Raw genomic sequence first — 21,485 nt, forward strand, 5'->3', positions numbered from 1 at the left:
TTGTACAGCTGCAACATGACCTCATGGCTCCGAAACTCAATCCCTCTACCAATAAAAGTTAACACACCATACGCCTTCTTAACAACCCTCCCAACCTGGGTGGCAACTTTCAGGGATCTATGTACATGGACACCGAGATCTCTCTGCTCATCCACACTACCAAGAATCTTACCATTAGCCCAGTACTCTGTCTTCCTGTTATTCCTTCCAAAATGAATCACCTCACACTTTTCTGCATTAAACTCCATTTTCCACCTCTCAGCCCAGCGCTGCAGCTTATCTATGTCCCTCTGTAACTTGTAACATCCTTCCGCACTGTCCACAACTCCACCGACTTTAATGTCATCTGCAAATTTACTCACCCATCCGTCTACGCCCTCCTCCAGGTCATTTATAAAAATGACAAACAGCAATGGACCCAAAACAGATCCTTGTGGTACACCACTAGTAACTGGACTCCAGTCTGAACATTTCCCATCAACCACCACCCTTTGTCTTCTTCCAGCTAGCCAATTTCTGATCCAAACTCCTAAATCTCCCTGAATCCCATGCCTCCGTATTTTCTGCAGTAGCCTACCGTGGGGAACCTTATCAAACGCTTTACTGAAATCCATATACACCACATCAACTGCTTTACCCTCATCCACCTGTTTGATCAACTTCTCAAAGAACTCAATAAGGTTTGTGAGGCACGACCTACCCTTCACAAAACCGTGTTGACTATCTCTAATAAAATTATTCCTTTCCAGATGATTATACATCCTATCTCTTATAAACCTTTCCAAGATTTTGCCCACAACAGAAGTAAGGCTCACTGGTCTATAGTTACCTGGGTTGTCTCTACTCCCCTTCTTGAACAAGGGGACAACATTTGCTATCCTCCAGTCTTCTGGCACTATTCCTGCAGACAACGATGGCTTAAAGATCAAAGCCAAAGGCTCAGCAATCTCCTCCCTAGCTTCCCAGAGAATCCTAGGATAAATCTCATCCGGCCCAGGGGACTTATCTATTTTCACACTTTCTAGAATTGCTAACACCTCCTCCTTATGAACCTCAAGCCCTTCTAGTCTAATAGTCTGAATCTCAGTCTTCTCCTCGACAACATTGTCTTTTTCCTGTGTGAATACTGACGAAAAATATTCATTTAGCACCTCTCCTATCTCCTGGGACTCCAAGCACAACTTCCCACTACTGTCCTTGACTGACCCTACTCTTACCCTAGTCATTCTTTTATTCCTGACATATCTATAGAAAGCTTTAGGGTTATCCTTGATCCTACTGTCAAAGACTTCTCATGTCCCCTCCTGGTTCTTCTTAGCTCTCTCTTTAGGTCCTTCCTAGCTAACTTGTAACTCTCGAGCGCCCTAACTGAACCTTCATGGCTCATCTTTACATAAGCCTTCTTCTTCCTCTTGACAAGTGTTTCGACTGCCTTAGTAAACCACAGGTCCCTTGCTCGACCACTTCCTCCCTGCCTGACAGGTACATACTTATCAAGGACACGCAGTAGCTGTTCCTTGAACAAGCTCCACATTTCCATTGTGCCCATCCCCTGCAGTTTTCCTCTCCATCCGATGCATCCTAAGTCATGCCTCATCACATCATAATTGCCTTTCCCCCAGATATAACTCTTGCCCTGCGGTATATACCTATCCCTTTCCATCACTAAAGGAAATGTAATCGAATTGTGGTCACTATCACCAAAGTGCTCACCTACCTCCAAATCTAACACCTGTCCTGGTTCAATTACCCAGTACCAAATCCAATATGGCCTCGCCTCTCGTTGGCCTATCTACATACTGTGTCAGGAAACCCTCCTGCACACATTGGACAAAAACGGACCCATCTAAAGTACTCGAACTATAGCATTTCCAGTCAATATTTGGAAAGTTAAAGTCCCCCATAACAACTACCCTGTTGCTTTCGCTCCTATCCAGAATCATCTTTGCAATCCTTTCCTCTACATCTCTGGAACTTTTCGGAGGCCTATAGAAAACCCCTAACAGGGTGACCTCGCCTTTCCTGTTTCTAACCTCAGCCCATACTACCTCAGTAGACGAGTCCTCATCAAACGTCCTTTCTGCCACCGTAATACTGTCCTTGACTAACAATGCCATCCCTCCCCCTCTTTTACCACCTTCCCTGAGCTTACTGAAATATCTAAACCCCGGCACCTGCAACAACCATTCCTGTCCCTGCTCTATCCATGTCTCCGAAATGGCCACAACATCGAAGTCCCAGGTACCAACCCATGCCGCAAGTTCACCCACCTTATTCCGGATGCTCCTGGCATTGAAGAAGACACACTTTAAACCACCTTCCTGCCTGCCGGTACACTCCTGCAACTTTGAAACCTTACTCATGACCTCACTACTCTCAATCTCCTGTATACTGGAGCTACAATTCAGGTTCCCAAGCCCCTGCTGATCTAGTTTAAACCCTCCCGAAGAGCATTAGCAAATTTCCCCCCCAGGACATTGGTACCCCTCTGGTCCAGGTGTAGACCATCCCATTTGTAGAGGTCCCACCGACCCCAGAATGAGCCCCAATTATCCAGAAATCTGAAACCTTCCCTCCTGCACCATCCCTGTAGCCACGTGTTCAACTCCTCTCTCTCCCTATTCCTCGTCTCGCTAACACGTGGCACGGGTAACAACCCAGAGATAATAACTCTGTTTGTCCTGGATCTGAGTTTCCACCCTAGCTCCCTGAATTCCTGCCTTACATCCCTATCCCTTTTCCTACGTATGTCGTTGGTACCTATGTAGACCACGACTTCATAGAATTTACAGTGCAGAAGGAGGCCATTCGGCCCATTGAGTCTGCACCGGTTCTTGGAAAGAGCACCCTAGCCAAGGTCCACACCTCCATTCTATCCCCATAACCCAGTAACCTCACCCAACACTAAGGGAAATTTGGACACTAAGGGCAATTTATCATGGCCAATCCACCTAACCTGCACATCTTTGGACTGTGGGAGGAAACCGGAGCACCCGGAGGAAACCCACGCACACACGGGGAGGATGTGCAGACTCCGCACAGACAGTGACCCAAGCCGGGAATCGAACCCGGGACCCTGGAGCTGTGAAGCAATTGTGCTATCTGTAATGCTACCGTACTTGGGGCTGCTTCCCCTCCCACTTAAGGATCCCGAAAACACGATCCGAGACATCACGCACCCTGGCACCTGGGAGGCAACACACCAACCGCAAGTCTCTTTCGTTTCCACAGAATCTCCAATCTATCCCCCGAACTATGGAGTCTCCAATGACTAATGCTCTACTCCTCTCCCCCCTTCCCTTCTGAGCAACAGGGACAGACTCTGTGCCAGAGACCTGCACCCCATGGCTTACCCCTGGTAAGTCCCCACCCCCCCCAACAGTATCCAAAGCGGTATACTTGTTACTAAGGGGAACAACCACAGGGGATCCCTGCACTGACTGCTTCCTCCCAGCCCCACTCACCGTCACCCATATATCTTTATTCTTCGGAGTAACTACATCCCTGAAGCTTCTATCAATGACCACCTCTGCCTCGTGAATGATCCGAAGTTCATCCAGCTCCAGCTCCAGTTCCCTAACGCGGTTTCTGAGGAGGTGATACAGGTTTCCAGGAGAGAGACGGAGGTGAGAGGCGAAGTTTAAAGGATGTATGTCGTGCTACTTCACAGGTCAGAACTCATCAACAAAACTTGCATTTGCAGAGCACCCATAAAAGGGTAGCAAAATCCTCCCCAGGCATTCCACAGTCTGTAATCAGACACAGAGGGCAGCACGGTAGCACAGTGGTTAGCACAATTGCTTCACAGCTCCAGGGTCCCAGGTTCGATTCCCCGCTTGGTCACTGTCTGTGCGGAGTTTGCACGTTCTCCCCGTGTGTGCGTGCGTTTCCTCCGGGTGCTCCGGTTTCCTCCCATACTCCAAAGATGTGCAGGTTAGGTGGATTGGCAACGCTAAATTACCCTTAGTGTCCAAAATTGCCCTTAGTGCTGGGTGGGGTTACTGGGTTATGGGGATAGGGTGGAGGTGTGGACTTGGGTAGGGCGGTCCAAGAGCCGGTGCAGACTCGATGGGCCGAATGGCCTCCTTCTGCACTGTAAATTCTATGTAAATGTTGGGTCAAAGAGGTGAAAATTTAAGAGATGCCTTAAAGGAGGAGAGAGAGTTGGAGGGGTTTAGGGAGGGAATTGCAGAGCTCCGGGCTCCCCAGGCAGCTGAAGGCACGGCGGCCAACGTTGGAGCAACGGGAATGGGTGCTGAAGAGGCAAGAGGCGGGAATTGGAGGAGCGCTGAGGGGTGATGGGGTCAAGTTGCAGAATGGGTTCAAGGCTGTGTAGTAATGTGCTTGTAGGCCACACCCACCCATCTGCTACCAAAGGTGCTGAGAGGACAAGATTGTGGGGGGGCTGGGTGCTAGCTGGTGATGCCCAAATGGTCGAATAACCAATGCAAATCCGTCGCCCTATTGGGGGGGGGGGGCAAAAGGTGGGCAATTGTACCGCAGGACGGGTGATGGGCCGCAGCGGAGAACTGCGGAGCACAGGAGGCCAGCAAAACGGTGCTGGCCCTTTGAGAGCCCATTTTACCAACAGCCCCACAGCAAATATATGATTAGCACCATCACCACACAACTGGCCTTTTCATGTTGCTGCATTATTGTACAATAAGGGAGCCCTCCCCCACCCAAGGTGGGCTGGTGATTGGGGGGGGGGGCACAGGTAAAGGGAGGGGGCTGGTTGCTAGGGCAATGATGCAATAATAGTTAATTCCCCCGGTTGCTATAAATACTAGTGAGGCAAGGCCGGAGGCGGACAGTCAAAGGCAGGCGGGATTATGGAGGGAGGTGGCAGCATGGTGACACTGCCCCTTTAAGAGCGAGCGGCAGACAGACAGTGAGTGCCCCTTTAAGAGGGAACTCCACCCCGAACCCGCGCTGCCCATTGTTGCCAGTTCCTTTCTCTCTGGCCCCGCCCCTTTCCTCCCACCCCTCCCCCACCCCTGCCGGCACCGAGTGCACCTGCGCGGTCGCCCCGCCTCCGGCACCGAGTGCGCCTGCGCGGCCAGCCCGCCGCGGCATCAGAACGCGTGCGCAGCGGCGCGGCCGCTGATTGGCCGCGCTTGAATTCGGTGCGCCAGGCTCCCTGACTAAACACCGCCCCATCCAGGCCCCTCCCCCTCTAGGCACCACCCCTTCACCTGGCCCGCCCCTTCCTTCCATCTCTCCTCCACACCGACCTCGGCCCTCCCCGTCCAGGACCCTCCCCTCGCTCCGGCCACGCCCCCTGACCAAACCCCGCCTCTCCCCTCCCCCACATTCTCAGCCCCGCCCCATCTCGACCCAGGCCCCGCCCTCCCCTGTCCCAGACTCCCCACGTCCCCGCCCCCAACACGAGTCCCCTCCCAGACATCGACCGCTCCCAAGCCCCGCCCCCTCTTCCAGGCCCCTCCCCTTTCCAAAGGCTCCACCCCTCTCAACCCGCCCCCTTCAGACCCCGCCCTTCTCCGATCCCGCCCCCTCTCCCAGACCCCGCCCCCTCTCCCAGACCCCGCCCCCGCTCCCAGACCCCGCCCCTCAGCCCCGCCCCCTGCAGGCCCCGCTCCCGCCCTGCTGTCTATGTGAGGGGCGGGCGGGAGCGGAGATTCTGACGGAGCCCCGCGGGCCGGAGACCGAGAGCCGGCGGCGGGGAGCGGCCGCCCCGGGCGGGATGAACGGCGCCGCCCGACTGGAGGAACTTCTGCTGCAGGTAAACCCCCCAAATACTCCCTCACAGCGGCTCAGCACAGCCTCCACACTCCCCCTCGCACCCTCACCACAAATACCCTCCACACTCCCCCTCGCACCTTCACCACAAATACCCTCCACACTCCCCCTCGCACCTTCACCACAAATACCCTCCACTCCCCCTCGCACCCTCACCACAAATACCCTCCACACTCCCCCTCGCACCCTCACCACAAATACCCTCCACACTCCCCCTCGCACCTTCACCACAAATACCCTCCACACTCCCCCTCGCACCTTCACCACAAATACCCTCCACACTTCCCCTCGCACCCTCACCACAAATACCCTCCACACTCCCCCTCGCACCTTCACCACAAATAGCCTCAACAGTCCCCCTCGCACCTTCACCACAAATAGCCTCAACAGTCCCCCACGCACCCTCACCACACATACCCTCCACACTCTCCCTCACCACAAATACCCTCCACACTCCCCCTCGCACCCTCACCACAAATACCCTCCACACTCCCCCTCGCACCTTCACCACAAATTCCCTCAACAGTCCCCCTCGCACCTTCACCACAAATACCCTCAACAGTCCATCACGCACCCTCGCCACAAATACCCTCCACACTCCCCCCTCACCACAAATACCCTCCACACTCCCCCTCGCACCCTCACCACAAATACCCTCCACACTCCCCCTCGCACCTTCACCACAAATACCCTCAACAGTCCCCCTCGCACCTTCACCACAAATACCCTCCACACTCCCCCCTCACCACAAATACCCTCAACAGTCCCCCACGCACCCTCACCACAAATACCCTCAACAGTCCCCCATGCACCCTCACCACAAATACCCTCCACACTCCCCCCTCACCACAAATACCCTCAACAGTCCCCCAGCACCTCACCACATACCCTCAACAGTCCCCCATGCACCTCACCACATACCCTCCACACTCCCCCTCGCACCCTCACCACAAATACACTCCCCCTCGCACCTTCACCACAAATACCCTCCACACTCCCCCTCGCACCCTCACCACAAATACCCACCACACTCCCCCTCGCACCCTCATCACAAATACCCTCCACACTCCCCCTCGCACCTTCACCACAAATACCCTCAACAGTCCCCCACGCACCCTCACCACAACAAATACCCTCCACACTCCCCCTCGCACCTTCACCACAAATACCCTCAACAGTCCCCCACGCACCCTCACCACAAATACCCTCCACACTCCCCCTCACCACAAATACCCTCCACACTCCCCCTCGCACCTTCACCACAAATACCTCAACAGTCCCCCACGCACCTCACCACAAATACCCTCAACAGTCCCCCACGCACCCTCACCACAAATACCCTCCACACTCCCCCTTGCACCCTCCCCACAAATACCCTCCACACTCCCCCTTGCACCTTCACCACAAATACCCTCCACACTCCCCCTTGCACCCTCCCCACAAATATCCTCCACACTCCCCCTCGCACCCTCACCACAAATACCCTCCACACTCCCCCTTGCACCCTCCCCACAAATACCCTCTACACTCCCCCTCGCACCCTCACCACAAATACCCTCCACACTCCCCCTTGCACCCTCCCCACAAATACCCTCTACACTCCCCCTCGCACCCTCACCACAAATACCCTCCACACTCCCCCACGCACCCTCCCCACAAATACCCTCCACACACCCCCTTGCACCCTCACCACAAATACCCTCCACACTCCCCCACGCACCCTCACCACAAATACCCTCCACACTCCCCCTTGCACCCTCCCCACAAGTACCCTCCACACTCCGCCTCGCACCCTCACCACAAATACCCTCCACACTCCCCCTCGCACCCTCCCCACAAATACCCTCCACACTCCCCCTTGCACCTTCACCACAAATACCCTCCACACTCCCCCTTGCACCCTCCCCACAAATATCCTCCACACTCCCCCTCGCACACTCCCCACAAATACCCTCCACACTCCCCCTTGCACCCTACCCACAAATACCCTCCACACTCCCCCTCGCACCCTCGCCACAAAATCCCTCCACACTCCCCCTCGCACCCTCACCACAAATATCCTCCACACACCCCCTCGCATCCTCACCACAAGTACCCTCCACACTCCCCCTTGCCACAAATACCCTCCACACTCCCCGTCGCACCCTCACCACAAATACCCTCCACACTCTCCCCTCACCACAAATAACCTCCACACTCACCCTCACCCTCACTGCAAATACCCTCCACACTCCCCCTCACACCATCACCACAAATACCCTCCACACTCGCCCTCACCACAAATACCCTCCACACTCCCCCTGACCCCCTCGCCACAAATACCCTCCACAAACCCCACACACCCTCACCACAAATACCCTCCGCACTCCCCTTAACATCCTCACCACAAATAACTCCACACTCCCCCCACACCCTCACCACAAATACCCTCAACATTTCCCCCTCACCACAAATAACCTGCACACTCACCCTCACACCCTCACCACAAATATCCTCCACACTCCCGCTCACCACACATACCCTCCACAATTTCCCTCACACCCTCACCACAAATACCATCCACACTCCCCCTCACACCCTCACCACAAATACCCTCCGCACTCGCCCTCACCGCAAATACGCCCCACACTCCCCCTCGCACCCTCACCATAGATATCCTCACCACAAATACCCTCCACACTCCCCCTCACCACAAATACCCTCCACACTCCCCCCTCACCACAAATACCCTCCACACTCCCCCCTCACCACAAATACCCTCCACACTCCCCCCTCACCACAAATACCCTCCACACTCACCCTCACCCTCACCACAAATACCCTCCGCACTCGCCCTCACCGCAAATACGCCCCACACTCCCCCTCGCACCCTCACCATAGATATCCTCACCACAAATACCCTCCACACTCCCCCTCACCACACATACCCTCCACACTCCCCCCTCACCACAAATACTCTCCCTCACCACAAATACCCTCCACACTCTCCCTCACAGCAAATAACCTCCACACTCCCCCTCACACCCTCACCACAAATATCCTCCACACTCCCCCCTCACCGCAAATACGCTCCACACTCCCCCTCGCAGCCTCACCACAAAGACCTTCCACACCCCTCTCATACACTCACCACAAACACCCTCCATACTCTCCCTCACACCCTCACCACAAATGCCCTCCACACTCCCCCTCACACCCTCACCACAAATGCCCTCCACACACCCCCTTGCTCCCTCTCCACATATACCCTCCACACACCCTCACCACGAATATCTCCACACTCCCCCTCACACCCTCACCACATATACCCTCCACATTCCCCCTCACCACAAATACCATCCACACTCCCCCTCACACCCTCGCCACAAATACCCTCCACACTCCCCCTCGCACGCTAACCACAAATACCCTCCACACTCCCCTTAACATCCTCACCACAGACCCTTCGCACTCCCCCTCACACCCTCACCACATACCCTCCACACTCCCCCTCGCCACAAATAGCCTCCACACTCCCCCTCACACCCTCACCACAAATACCCTCCACACTCCCCCTCGCCACAAATAACCTCCACACTCCCCCTCACACCCTCACCACAAATACCCTCCGCACTCCCCCTCACACCCTCACCACAAGTACCCTCCACACTCCCCCTTGCCACAAATAACCTCCACAATTCCCCTCGCACCCTCACCACAAATACCCTCCATACTCTTTCCCCCCCCACACCCTCACCACAAATACCCTCCATACTCTTTTCCCCCCCCCACACCCTCACCACAAATACCCTCCACGCTCCCCCTCACCGAAAATACGCTCCACACTCCCCCTCGCACCCTCACCACAAATACCTTCCACCCCCACCATACACTCACCACAAACACCCTCCACACTCCCCCTCACACCCTCGCCACAAATATCCTCACCACAAATACCCTCCACATGCCCCACACACCACACCCTCACCACAAATACCCTCCACGCTCCCCCTCACACCCTCTCCACTAAAACCCTCCACAGTCCCCCTCACCACAAATACCCTCCACACTCACCCTCACCACAAATACCCTCTACGCTCCCCCTCACACCCTCACCATAAATACCCTCCACGCCCCCCCTCACACCCTCTCCACTAAAACCCCTCGGACCCTCACCACAAATACCCTCCACACTCCCCCTCACTCCCTCACCACAAATACCCTCCACACTCCCCCTCACTCCCTCACCACAAATACCCTCCACACTCCCCCTCACTCCCTCACCACAAATACCCTCCACACTCCCCCTCACCACAAATACCCTCCACACTCCCCCTCACCACATACCCTCCACACTTCCCCTCTCACCCTCACCACAAATACCCTCCACGCTCCCCCTCTCACCCTCACCACAAATACCCTCCACGCTCCCCCTCACACCCTCACCATAAATACCCTCCACGCCCCCCCTCACACCCTCTCCACTAAAACCCCTCGGACCCTCACCACAAATACCCTCCACACTCCCCCTCACTCCCTCACCACAAATACCCTCCACACTCCCTCTCCACAAATACCCTCCACACTCCCACTCACCACAAATACCCTCCACACTTCCCCTCTCACCCTCACCACAAATACCCTCCACACTCCCCTTCACATCCTCACCGAAATACCCTCCACACTCCCCCTCACACCCTCACCACAAATACCCTCCACCCCCCCCCACCGCAAATACGCTCCACACTCCACCTCGCAGCCTCCCAAGCGCCCCCTCGATCCCCAAGCGCCCCCTCGATCCCCAAGCGCCCCCTCGATCCCCAAGCGCCCCCTCGATCCCCAAGCGCCCCCTCGATCCCCAAGCGCCCCCTCGATCCCCAAGCGCCCCCTCGATCCCCAAGCGCCCCCTCGATCCCCAAGCGCCCCCTCGATCCCCAAGCGCCCCCTCGATCCCCAAGCGCCCCCTCGATCCCCGATATTGAGTTGTGTATTTTCCTCCCTCGTTGCTGAGCCCGTCATTGTGTTTCCTGATGGGTGGAAGGTTAAATCTGCTGCAGGTCTGAGTCTGTGTTTCGCTGTTTGCTGCTCTAATATCACCCTTTAGGAAAGTGAAAGAAATACATAAATATCTGAATTTCAAGTTGTTGGGGTGGGCAGGCAGGCGGCGGATGAAGTTTAATGCCGAGGAATGTGATGGGAGTTATTTTGGTGGGAGGGACACGGAGAGACAATATACAACAGAGGGTGGAGGAGCAGGGGGACCTGGGTGTGCATGTGTATCAATAAGTGAAGGTGGCGGGACAAGGGTGAGAGATTGGTTGATAAAACACGCCTGTAGTGAGCTTTATTACTCTGAGCACACAGTACCGGATCAAGGAGGTTCTGCTGTACTTGTACAAGTCAGTATTTCAGCTGGGGGAGTGCGTTGAGCTCCAGACTCCACACCTTAGCGAGGCTGCGGGAAAGATTGACCAGAATGCGCTGCTGGGATGAGGAACGTCAGTGGTGAAGATAAATGGGAAAAGCTGGGATTGTTTCCCTCGGAGAGAGGGCGGATGAGAGGAGACTTGATAGAGAGGCGTGCACAATCCCAATGGATCTGCTCCCGATTCGATACTGGAATTCTTTGAAGATGTGACGAGTCGAGTTGACCAGGGGGAACCGGTGGATGTGGTTTATTTAGACTTTCAGAAGGCTTTCGACAAGGTCTCGTGTAGCAGATTAATATGTAAAGTTTAAGCACATGGGATTGTGGCTAGTGTCTTGAGATGGATAGAAAGCTGGTTAGCAGACAGGAAGCAAAAAGTTGGAATAAATTGCGTGGCAGGCAGTGACTAGTGGGGCACCGCAGGGATCTGTGGTGGGACCCCAACAGTTCACATTATATATTAATGATTTAGACGAGGGAACTAAAAGTATTATCTCCAAATCTGCAGATGATACAAAGTTGGGTGGGAGGGTGAGCTGTGAGGAGGATACAGAGATGCTTCGGCGGGATTTGGACAGGCTGAGTGAGTGGGCAAACGCACGGCAGATGCAGTATAATGGTGATAAATGTGAGTTTGTCCACTTCTTTGGGCTGTGGGGGTGAGACCCACGCAGACATGGGGAGAATGTGCAAACTCCACACGGACAGTGACCCAGAGCCGGGATCGAACCCGGGACCTCGGCGCCGTGAGGCAGCAGTGCTAACCACTCCGCCACCCGTGTGCCGCATATGACCCGGGCGAAGATGAGTGGTGATTCCAAGGGGTGGGCGTTGCGTGCGAGAAGTGTGGGTGGAGGCCGGCGATTCACGCGCACGTGTTCTCGAGCTGAGAGAAGCTGGAGTGAGACGGGGAGGCGGAGTTTGGGGTGTTATCCAAGATAGTGGGGGTGGAGGACAGGCCGGAGGTCGGTGGCGATCGTTGGAGGCGGGGGGGTTGGTCACAACAATGTTTGTTTGGGGAGCTGTCCGTTGTGGGGGAGGGGGATGGGGCGGAGGGGTTAAAAGGGGTAGAGACGGGACTGAGAGTTTGGGGAGTGAATGTTGTGCAATGTCCATAATGATTAATCGAACATTGTGAGAAACAGCAGCCAATTTCACACGCAACAATGTGATAACCACCCAGGTCATCTTTTAGTGATGTCGGTAGAGGGATACATATTGGCCCCAGAACAATAGTGGCCGTGGGATCATTTACCCCCACCCGAGACAGGCGACGGAGCCTCGGTTTAATGTTTAATGAAAGACGGCAGCTCCCACAGTGCAGCACTCCCTCAGCACTGACCCTCTGACAGTGCGGCACTCCCTCAGCACTGACCCTCTGACAGTGCGGCACTCCCTCCGTACTGACCCTCTGACAGTGCGGCACTCCCTCAGTACTGACCCTCTGACAGTGCGGCACTCCCTCAGTACTGACCCTCTGACAGTGCGGCACTCCCTCAGCACTGACCCTCTGACAGTGCAGCACTCCCTCAGCACTGACCCTCTGACAGTGCGGCACTCCCTCAGTACTGACCCTCTGACAGTGCGGCACTCCCTCAGTACTGACCCTCTGACAGTGCAGCGCTCCCTCAGTACTGACCCTCTGACAGTGCGGCACTCCCTCAGCACTGACCCTCTGACAGTGCGGCGCTCCCTCAGTACTGACCCTCTGACAGTGCGGCACTCCCTCAGTACTGACCCTCTGACAGTGCGGCACTCCCTCAGTACTGACCCTCTGACAGTGCGGCACTCCCTCAATACTGACCCTCTGACAGTGCAGCACTCCCTCAGTACTGACCCTCTGACAGTGCGGCGCTCCCTCAGTACTGACCCTCTGACAGTGCGGCGCTCCCTCAGTACTGACCCTCTGACAGTGCGGCACTCCCTCAGTACTGACCCTCTGACAGTGCGGCACTCCCTCAGTACTGACCCTCTGACAGTGCGGCACTCCCTCAGTACTGACCCTCTGACAGTGCAGCACTCCCTCAGTACTGACCCTCTGACAGTGCGGCACTCCCTCAGTACTGACCCTCTGACAGTGCGGCACTCCCTCAGTACTGACCCTCTGACAGTGCAGCACGCCCTCAGTACTGACCCTCTGACAGTGCGGCACTCCCTCAGCACTGACCCTCTGACAGTGCAGCACGCCCTCAGTACTGACCGTCTGACAGTGCGGCACTCCCTCAGTACTGACCCTCTGACAGTGCGGCACTTCCTCAGTACTGACCCTCTGACAGTGCGGCACTCCCTCAGTACTGACCCTCTGACAGTGCAGCACTCCCTCAGTACTGACCCTCTGACAGTGCGGCACTCCCTCAGTACTGACCCTCTGACAGTGCGGCGCTCCCTCAGTACTGACCCTCTGACAGTGCGGCACTCCCTCAGTACTGACCCTCAGACAGTTCAGAACTCCCTCAGTACTGACCCTCTGACAGTGCAGCAATCCCTCAGTACTGACTCTCTGACAGTGCGGTACTCCGTCAAAACTGACCCTCTGGCAGTGCGGCACTCCGTCAGTACTGACCCTCTGGCAGTGCGGCACTCCGTCAGTACTGTCCCTCTGGCAGTGCGGCACTCCCTCAGTACTGACCCTCTGGCAGTGCGGCACTCCGTCAGTACTGACCCTCTGGCAGTGCGGCACTCCCTCAGTACTGACCCTCTGACAGTGCGGCACTCCCTCAATACTGACCCTCTGACAGTGCGGCACTCCCTCAGTACTGACCCTCTGACAGTGCGGCACTCCCTCAGTACTGACCCTCTGACAGTGCAGCACTCCCTCAGTGCTGACCCTCTGACAGTGCAGCATTCCCTCAGTACTGACCCTCTGACAGTGCGGCACTCCCTCAGCACTGACCCTCTGACAGTGCGGCACTCTCTCAGTACTGACCCTCTGACAGTGCAGTACTGCCTCAGTACTGACCCTCTGACAGTGCGGCGCTCCCTCAGTACTGACCCTCTGACAGTGCGGCGCTCCCTCAGTACTGACCCTCTGACAGTGCGGCACTCCCTCAGTACTGACCCTCTGACAGTGCGGCGCTCCCTCAGTACTGACCCTCTGACAGTGCAGCACTCCCTCAGTACTGACCCTCTGACAGTGCGGCACTCCCTCAGTACTGACCCTCTGACAGTGCGGCACTCCCTCAGTACTGACCCTCTGACAGTGCGGCACTCCCTCAGTACTGACCCTCTGACAGTGCGGCACTCCCTCAGTACTGACCCTCTGACAGTGCGGCACTCCCTCAGTACTGACCCTCTGACAGTGCGGCACTCCCTCAGTACTGACCCTCTGACAGTGCGGCACTCCCTCAGTACTGACCCTCTGACAGTGCAGCACTCCCTCAATACGGACCCTCTGACAGTGCGGCACTCCCTCAGTACTGACTCTCCAACAATGCAGCACTCCCTCAGTACTGACCCTCAGACAGTGCAGAACTCCCTCAGTACTGACCCTCTGACAGTGCGGCACTCCCTCAGCACTGACCCTCTGACAATGCAGCACTCCCTCAGTACTGACCCTCTGATAGTGCAGCACTCCCTCAGCACTGACCCTCTGATAGTGCAGCACTCCCTCAGCACTGACCCTCTGACAGTGCGGCACTCCCTCAGTACTGACCCTCCGACAGTGCAGCACTCCCTCAGTACTGACCCTCCGACAGTGCAGCACTCCCTCAGTACTGAGGCTCTGACAGTGCAGAGCTCCCTCAGTGCTGACCCTCTGACAATGCGGCACTCCCTCAGTACTGACCCTCTGACAGTGCTGCACTCCCTCAGTACTGGCCCTCTGACAGTGCGGCACTCCCTCAGCACTGACCCTCTGACAGTGTGGCACTCCCTCAGCACTGACCCTCTGACAGTGCGGTGCTCCCTCAGTACTGACCCTCTGACAGTGCAGCTCTCCCTCAGTACTGACCCTCTGACAGTGCAGCACTCCCTCAGTACTGACCCTCTGACAGTGCAGCACTCCCTCAGTACTGACCCTCTGACAGTGCAGCACTCCCTCAGTATTGACCCTTTGACAGTGCAGCACTCCGTCAGTACTGACCCTCTGACAGTGCGGCGCTCCCTCAGTACTGACCCTCTGACAGTGCGGCGCTCCCTCAGTACTGACCCTCTGACAGTGCGGCGCTCCCTCAGTACTGACCCTCTGACAGTGCGGCACTCCCTCAGTACTGACCCTCTGACAGTGCGGCGCACCCTCAGTACTGACCCTCTGACAGTGCAGCACTCCCTCTACTGACCCTCTGACAGTGCGACTCCCTCAGTACTGACCCTCTGACAGTGCGGCACTCCCTCAGTACTGACCCTCAGACAGTGCAGAACTCCCTCAGTACTGACCCTCTGACAGTGCGGCACTCCCTCAGTACTGACCCTCTGACAGTGCGGCACTCCCTCAGTACTGACTCTCCAACAGTGCAGCACTCCCTCAGTACTGACCCTCTGACAGTGCAGCACTCCCTCAGTACTGACCCTCTGACAGTGCGGCACTCCTTCAGCACTGACCCTCTGACAATGCAGCAATCCCTCAGTACTGACCCTCTGACAGTGCAGCATTCCCTCAGCACTGACCCTCTGACAGTGCGGCACTCCCTCAGTACTGACCCTCCGACAGTGCAGCACTCCCTCAGTACTGACCCTCCGACAGTGCAGCACTCCCTCAGTACTGACCCTCCGACAGTGCAGCACTCCCTCAGTACTGAGGCTCTGACAGTGCAGAACTCCCTCAGTACTGACCCTCTGACAGTGCTGCACTCCCTCAGTACTGGCCCTCTGACAGTGCGGCACTCCCTCAGTACTGACCCTCTGACAGTGCGGCACTCCCTCAGCACTGACCCTCTGACAGTGCGGTGCTCCCTCAGTACTGACCCTCTGACAGTGCAGCTCTCCCTCAGTACTGACCCTCTGACAGTGCAGCACTCCCTCAGTACTGACCCTCTGACAGTGCAGCACTCCGTCAGTACTGACCCTCTGACAGTGCGGCGCTCCCTCAGTACTGACCCTCTGACAGTGCGGCGCTCCCTCAGTACTGACCCTCTGACAGTGCGGCGCTCCCTCAGTACTGACCCTCTGACAGTGCAGCACTCCCTCTGTACTGACCCTCTGACAGTGCGACTCCCTCAGTACTGACCCTCTGACAGTGCGGCACTCCCTCAGTACTGACCCTCTGACAGTGCAGCACTCCCTCAGCCCTGACCCTCTGACAGTGCGGCACTCCCTCAGTACTGACCCTCTGACAGTGCGGCACTCCCTCAGTACTGACCCTCTGGCAGTGCGGCACTCCCTCAATACTGACCCTCTGGCAGTGCGGCACTCCCTCAGTACTGACCCTCTGACAGTGCGGCGCTCCCTCACTACTGACCCTCTGACAGTGCAGCACTCCCTCAGTACTGACCCTCTGACAGTGCGGCACTCCCTCAGTACTGACCCTCTGACAGTGCAGCACTCCCTCAGTACTGACCCTCTGACAGTGCGGCGCTCCCTCACTACTGACCCTCTGACAGTGCAGCACTCCCTCAGTACTGACCCTCTGACAGTGCGGCACTCCCTCAGTACTGACCCTCTGACAGTGCGGCACTCCCTCAGCACTGACCCTCTGACAGTGCAGCGCTCCCTCAGTACTGACCCTCTGACAGTGCGGCGCTCCCTCACTACTGACCCTCTGACAGTGCAGCACTCCCTCAGTACTGACCCTCTGACAGTGCGGCACTCCCTCAGCACTGACCCTCTGACAGTGCGGTGCTCCCTCAGTACTGACCCTCTGACAGTGCAGTACTGCCTCAGGACTGACCCTCTGACAGTGCAGCACTCCCTCAGTACTGTCCCTCTGACAGTGCGGCACTCCCTCAGCACTGACCCTCTGACAGTGCGGCACTCTCTCACTACTGACCCTCTGACAGTGCGGCGCTCCCTCAGTACTGACCCTCTGACAGTGCGGTGCTCCCTCACTACTGACCCTCTGACAGTGCAGTACTGCCCAGTACTGACCCTCTGACAGTGCAGTACTGCCTCAGTACTGACCCACTGACAGTGCGGCACTCCCTCAGTACTGACCCTCTGACAGTGCAGCGCTCCCTCAGTACTGACCCTCTGACAGTGCGGCACTCCCTCAGTACTGACCCTCTGACAGTGCAGCGCTCCCTCAGTACTGACCCTCTGACAGTGCACTACTGCCTCAGTACTGACCCTCTGACAGTGCGGCACTCCCTCAGTACTGACCCTCTGACAGTGCGCACTCCCTCAGTACTGACCCTCTGACAGTGCGGCACTCCCTCAGCACTGACCCTCTGACAGTGCGGCACTCCCTCAGTACTGACCCTCTGACAGTGCGGCACTCCCTCAGTACTGACCCTCTGACAGTGCGGCACTCCCTCAGTACTGACCCTCTGACAGTGCAGCTCTCCCTCAGTAGTGACCCTCTGACAGTGCGGCACTCCCTCAGTACTGACCCTCTGACAGTGCGGCGCTCCCTCAGTACTGACCCTCTGACAGTGCAGCGCTCCCTCAGTACTGATCCTCTGACAGTGCAGCGCTCCCTCAGTAACGACCCTCTGACAGTGCGGCGCTCCCTCAGTACTGACCCTCTGACAGTGCGGCACTCCCTCAGTACTGACCCTCTGACAGTGCAGCACTCCCTCAGTACTGACCCTCTGACAGTGCGGCACTCCCTCAGTACTGACCCTCTGACAGTGCGGCACTCCCTCAGTACTGACCCTCTGACAGTGCAGCACTCCCTCAGTACTGACCCTCTGACAGTGCGGCACTCCCTCAGTACTGACCCTCTGACAGTGCGGCACTCCCTCAGTACTGACCCTCTGACAGTACGGTGCTCCCTCAGTCCTGACCCTCTGACAGTGCGGCACTCCCTCAGTACTGACCCTCTGACAGTGCGGCACTCCCTCAGTACTGACCCTCTGACAGTGCGGCACTCCCTCAGTACTGACCCTCTGACAGTGCGGCACTCCCTCAGTACTGACCCTCTGACAGTGCGGCACTCCCTCAGTACTGACCCTCTGACAGTGCAGCACTCCCTCAGTACTGACCCTCTGACAGTGCGGCACTCCCTTAGTCCTGACCCTCTGACAGAGGAGATTATATTTGCTCCCTTCCAGTCTGATGGGACCTGACCAGACTCCCATCAAATTTTGTAAAATTAACACCAACACATCTGCTCCCTCAGCCACCTCTTTTCAGAGCCTACGATGGAGTCCTCCGGACCCAGGGATCTGTCAGCCCGAGTTCCGTTTGCTCCGTGTTCCTTCTCCAGTGATTGGAATTTCACCATGGTTCCCCCTCCCTGACTTGCGGCCCTTACTGGAATGTTTCTGCTATCTTCTATCGTGAAGACCAAAGCGTGTTTATTATTGACGATGAAGCCGCCATTCTTCCTGTCCACAGAACCGTCATCCACCTCACTAAACCCGTGCTCTCTGTATTTCCATTCCTCCCGAGCTTCCTCGCGTCATCTAATTCCTTTCTCCTGATTAACCATTCTTCCCTTCTGTTCTTTTTTTTAAAAGTAAATTTGGAGTACCCAATTAATTTTTCTCAATTAAGGGGCAATTTAGCGCGGCCAATCCACCTGCCCCGCACATCTTTGGGCTGTGGGGGTGAAACCCTCGCAGACACGGGGAGAATGTGCAAACTCCACACGGACAGTGACCCAGAGCTGGGATCGAACCTGGGACCTCGGCGCCGTGAGGCAGCAGTGCTAACCACTGCGCCACCGTGCTGCCAATCTGTTCTTTACAAAGAACAAGGAACAAAGAAGAGTACAGCACAGGAACAGGCCCTTCGGCCCTCCAAGCCCGTGCCGACCATGCTGCCCGACTAAACTACAATCTTCTCCACTTCCTGGGTCCGTATCCCTCTATTCCCATCCTATTCATGGATTTATCAAGATGCCCCTTAAATGTCCCTATCGTCCCTGCTTCCACCACCTCCTCCGGTAGCGAGTTCCAGGCACCCACTACCCTGTGTAAAAAAAACTTGCCTCGTACATTTACTCTAAACCTTGCCCCTCTCACCTTAAACCTTTACCCTCTAGAAATTGACCCCTCTACCCTGGGAAAAAGCCTCTGACTATCCACTCTGTCTATGCCCCTCATAATTTTGTAGACCTCTGTCAGGTCGCCCCTCAACCTCCGTCATTCCAGTGAGAACAAACCGAGTTTATTCAACCTCTCCTCATTGCTAATGCCCTCCATACCAGGCAACATCCTGGTAAATCTCTTCTGCACCCTCTCTAAAGCCTCCACATCCTTCTGGTAGTGTGGCGACCAGAATTGAACACTATACTCCAAGTGTGGCCTAACTAAGGTTCTATACAGCTGCAACATGACTTGCCAATTCTTATACTCAATGCCCCGGCCAATGAAGGGAATCCTCTGACCTGCCACTTGGTCTGGCTCAGTTATACGGTTTTACCGTGAGTGTGACGCTTTCCTTAACTGCTCTAATTAACCACGGACGAGAGCTCCAGGAGGAATAGACTTATTCTGAGCGTTCCGAAATATCCCTTTAATTATGCGCCATCAATCTGTCCCCAGTGAGCTCCGCTTTCCCGCTCACATCGTTGCCCTTATTTAAGTTTAAAATACTAGTCTTTGACCCACTCTTCTCCCTTCCAAGCTGGTTGCTGCTACCACAGGAGTGGGGGGTGCAAAGCGGGACTTCATGTTGTCTGTGACAGGCGGGGCTGGAGTTAGTTTGACACCGAGGACAGGTTGCTGTCAGTTTGAGATGTGATGGGCTAGCCGGACCCCCTGTGCTCTTTAATGTCTGATTGATGTGCCGGCTGCTAACCGCTCTCTCTTTTTCCGCCCACCTCCCCTCTCCGTTTCTCCTCCAGACGTATCCAGCCGACAACCTGCTCCTGTGCTTTCCTCAGTGGGATCCCGCCTTCCACCAGAGCTCATGTTCCCCCCAGGAGTTCTCTTTGGCGGCCACCCTGTGCCCGCAGTTCCAGGTGATGGGTGCGGCGGCCTCTGGGTTCCGCACCTACCCGCACCTCTACAAGACGGAGCTGTGCCGTCGCTTTGCCGAGTCGGGAGGCTGCAAGTACGGGGACCGCTGCCAGTTCGCCCATGGCCTGCATGAGCTGCGACTCCTGCCTCGCCACCCCAAGTACAAGACGGAATACTGCCGCACCTTCCACACGCTGGGCTTCTGCCCCTACGAGAGCCGATGCCACTTCATCCACGAGGAGGGAGAGCGGCGTATTCCGCCCCCGCAGATTGACAATTCCTCCCGCAGGTCGCACTGCAGGCAGCTCGGCGGGGGCATCGGCTCCTGGCACCCTCCCGCCCAGGCCCGGGCTCATTCGCCAGCCTCCGACGGGGTCTCCTCCTCCTCCACCTCCGAGACCCCCGAGCGTTGCCCCGGGAGCCCCTCCCCCCGCTGCCACAACAACAACGGCGGCGGCGGCTACGTCTCGAACCGCGGCATCGCCGAACTCCTGGTGCCATTGGCACTGAAGCTGCGGGAGCTGGAGGACTCTGAGCCCGTCTCGCCCACCGAATCGTCCCTCTCCTCCGAACGCCAGTCCCCCACAGCCCTAGACTGCCCGCCCGACCTCCGGAGTCACGGTGAGGAGGTGGGGGAACGCCACGGGGAGCCCCCGTCGAGCCTGGAATCCGGGAAGCGTCTCCCCGTCTTCAGCCGGATCTCGACCAGGAGCACCTGAGTGTTGGCGGGTGGGCACTGGGCACAGAGACTCCACCACACTCCGGATTGTTATTAGACTGTGGCTGTAGGGTAGATATTAATTATTTTAGTTGGGTCGTTAGTTTCTTAACTTAAAAATGTTGTTAATTATTTGTAGCGAGGCTCCCCGTGTGATTAAAGGTGAGGAGAGTCGTGTTTCTTCCTTTGTGTTTCTTTGGAATTTTGCTTTCCGTCCAGCTGGTGACCCGGCCTGAGGAATGTGCCATGGGGGGGGGGGGGGGGGGGGGGGGGGGGGGGTCAGCGCGTGTCGCCCGGGGGGGCGGAGGGAGGGTGGGAGGGGGAGGCTAGAGTGAGTCGCGGGGGGGGGGGGCGGAGGGAGGGTGGGCGGGGGAGGGGGAGGCTAGAGTGAGTCGCGGAGGGGAGGTCGGAACGAGAGGGAGAGAAGCGGGATTGATGGAGGTTGAGGGATGGGGAGAGTGAGGGGGAACCGTCACGCGTGTTGACAGCAATGGTGGATACGGTCCACGTGGCCTCTTTAGCGGTCTTGGTGAAGACCATTTTTGTTGCCGTGGGTGGCTCTCTCTCCCTCCGTCCCATTCCTTCACTCCATCTCCCTCCC

At 56.6% G+C, this 21,485-nt stretch overlaps 1 protein-coding gene across 1 annotated transcript; it reads left to right on the forward strand.

Moving 5' to 3' along the window:
• Window positions 1-4,853: 4,853 nt before the first annotated feature.
• On the forward strand, window positions 4,854-21,068 carry LOC140399839 (uncharacterized). Its single transcript, XM_072489293.1, has 2 exons — window positions 4,854-5,743; window positions 20,052-21,068. Exons 1-2 carry the CDS (start codon window positions 5,705-5,707, stop codon window positions 20,883-20,885), a joined length of 873 nt encoding a protein of 290 aa, XP_072345394.1. The 5' UTR covers window positions 4,854-5,704; the 3' UTR covers window positions 20,886-21,068.
• The last annotated feature ends 417 nt before the right edge of the window (window positions 21,069-21,485 follow it).

Source organism: Scyliorhinus torazame, chromosome 24 (assembly GCF_047496885.1).
Source record: "Scyliorhinus torazame isolate Kashiwa2021f chromosome 24, sScyTor2.1, whole genome shotgun sequence".
NCBI lineage: Eukaryota > Metazoa > Chordata > Chondrichthyes > Carcharhiniformes > Scyliorhinidae > Scyliorhinus > Scyliorhinus torazame.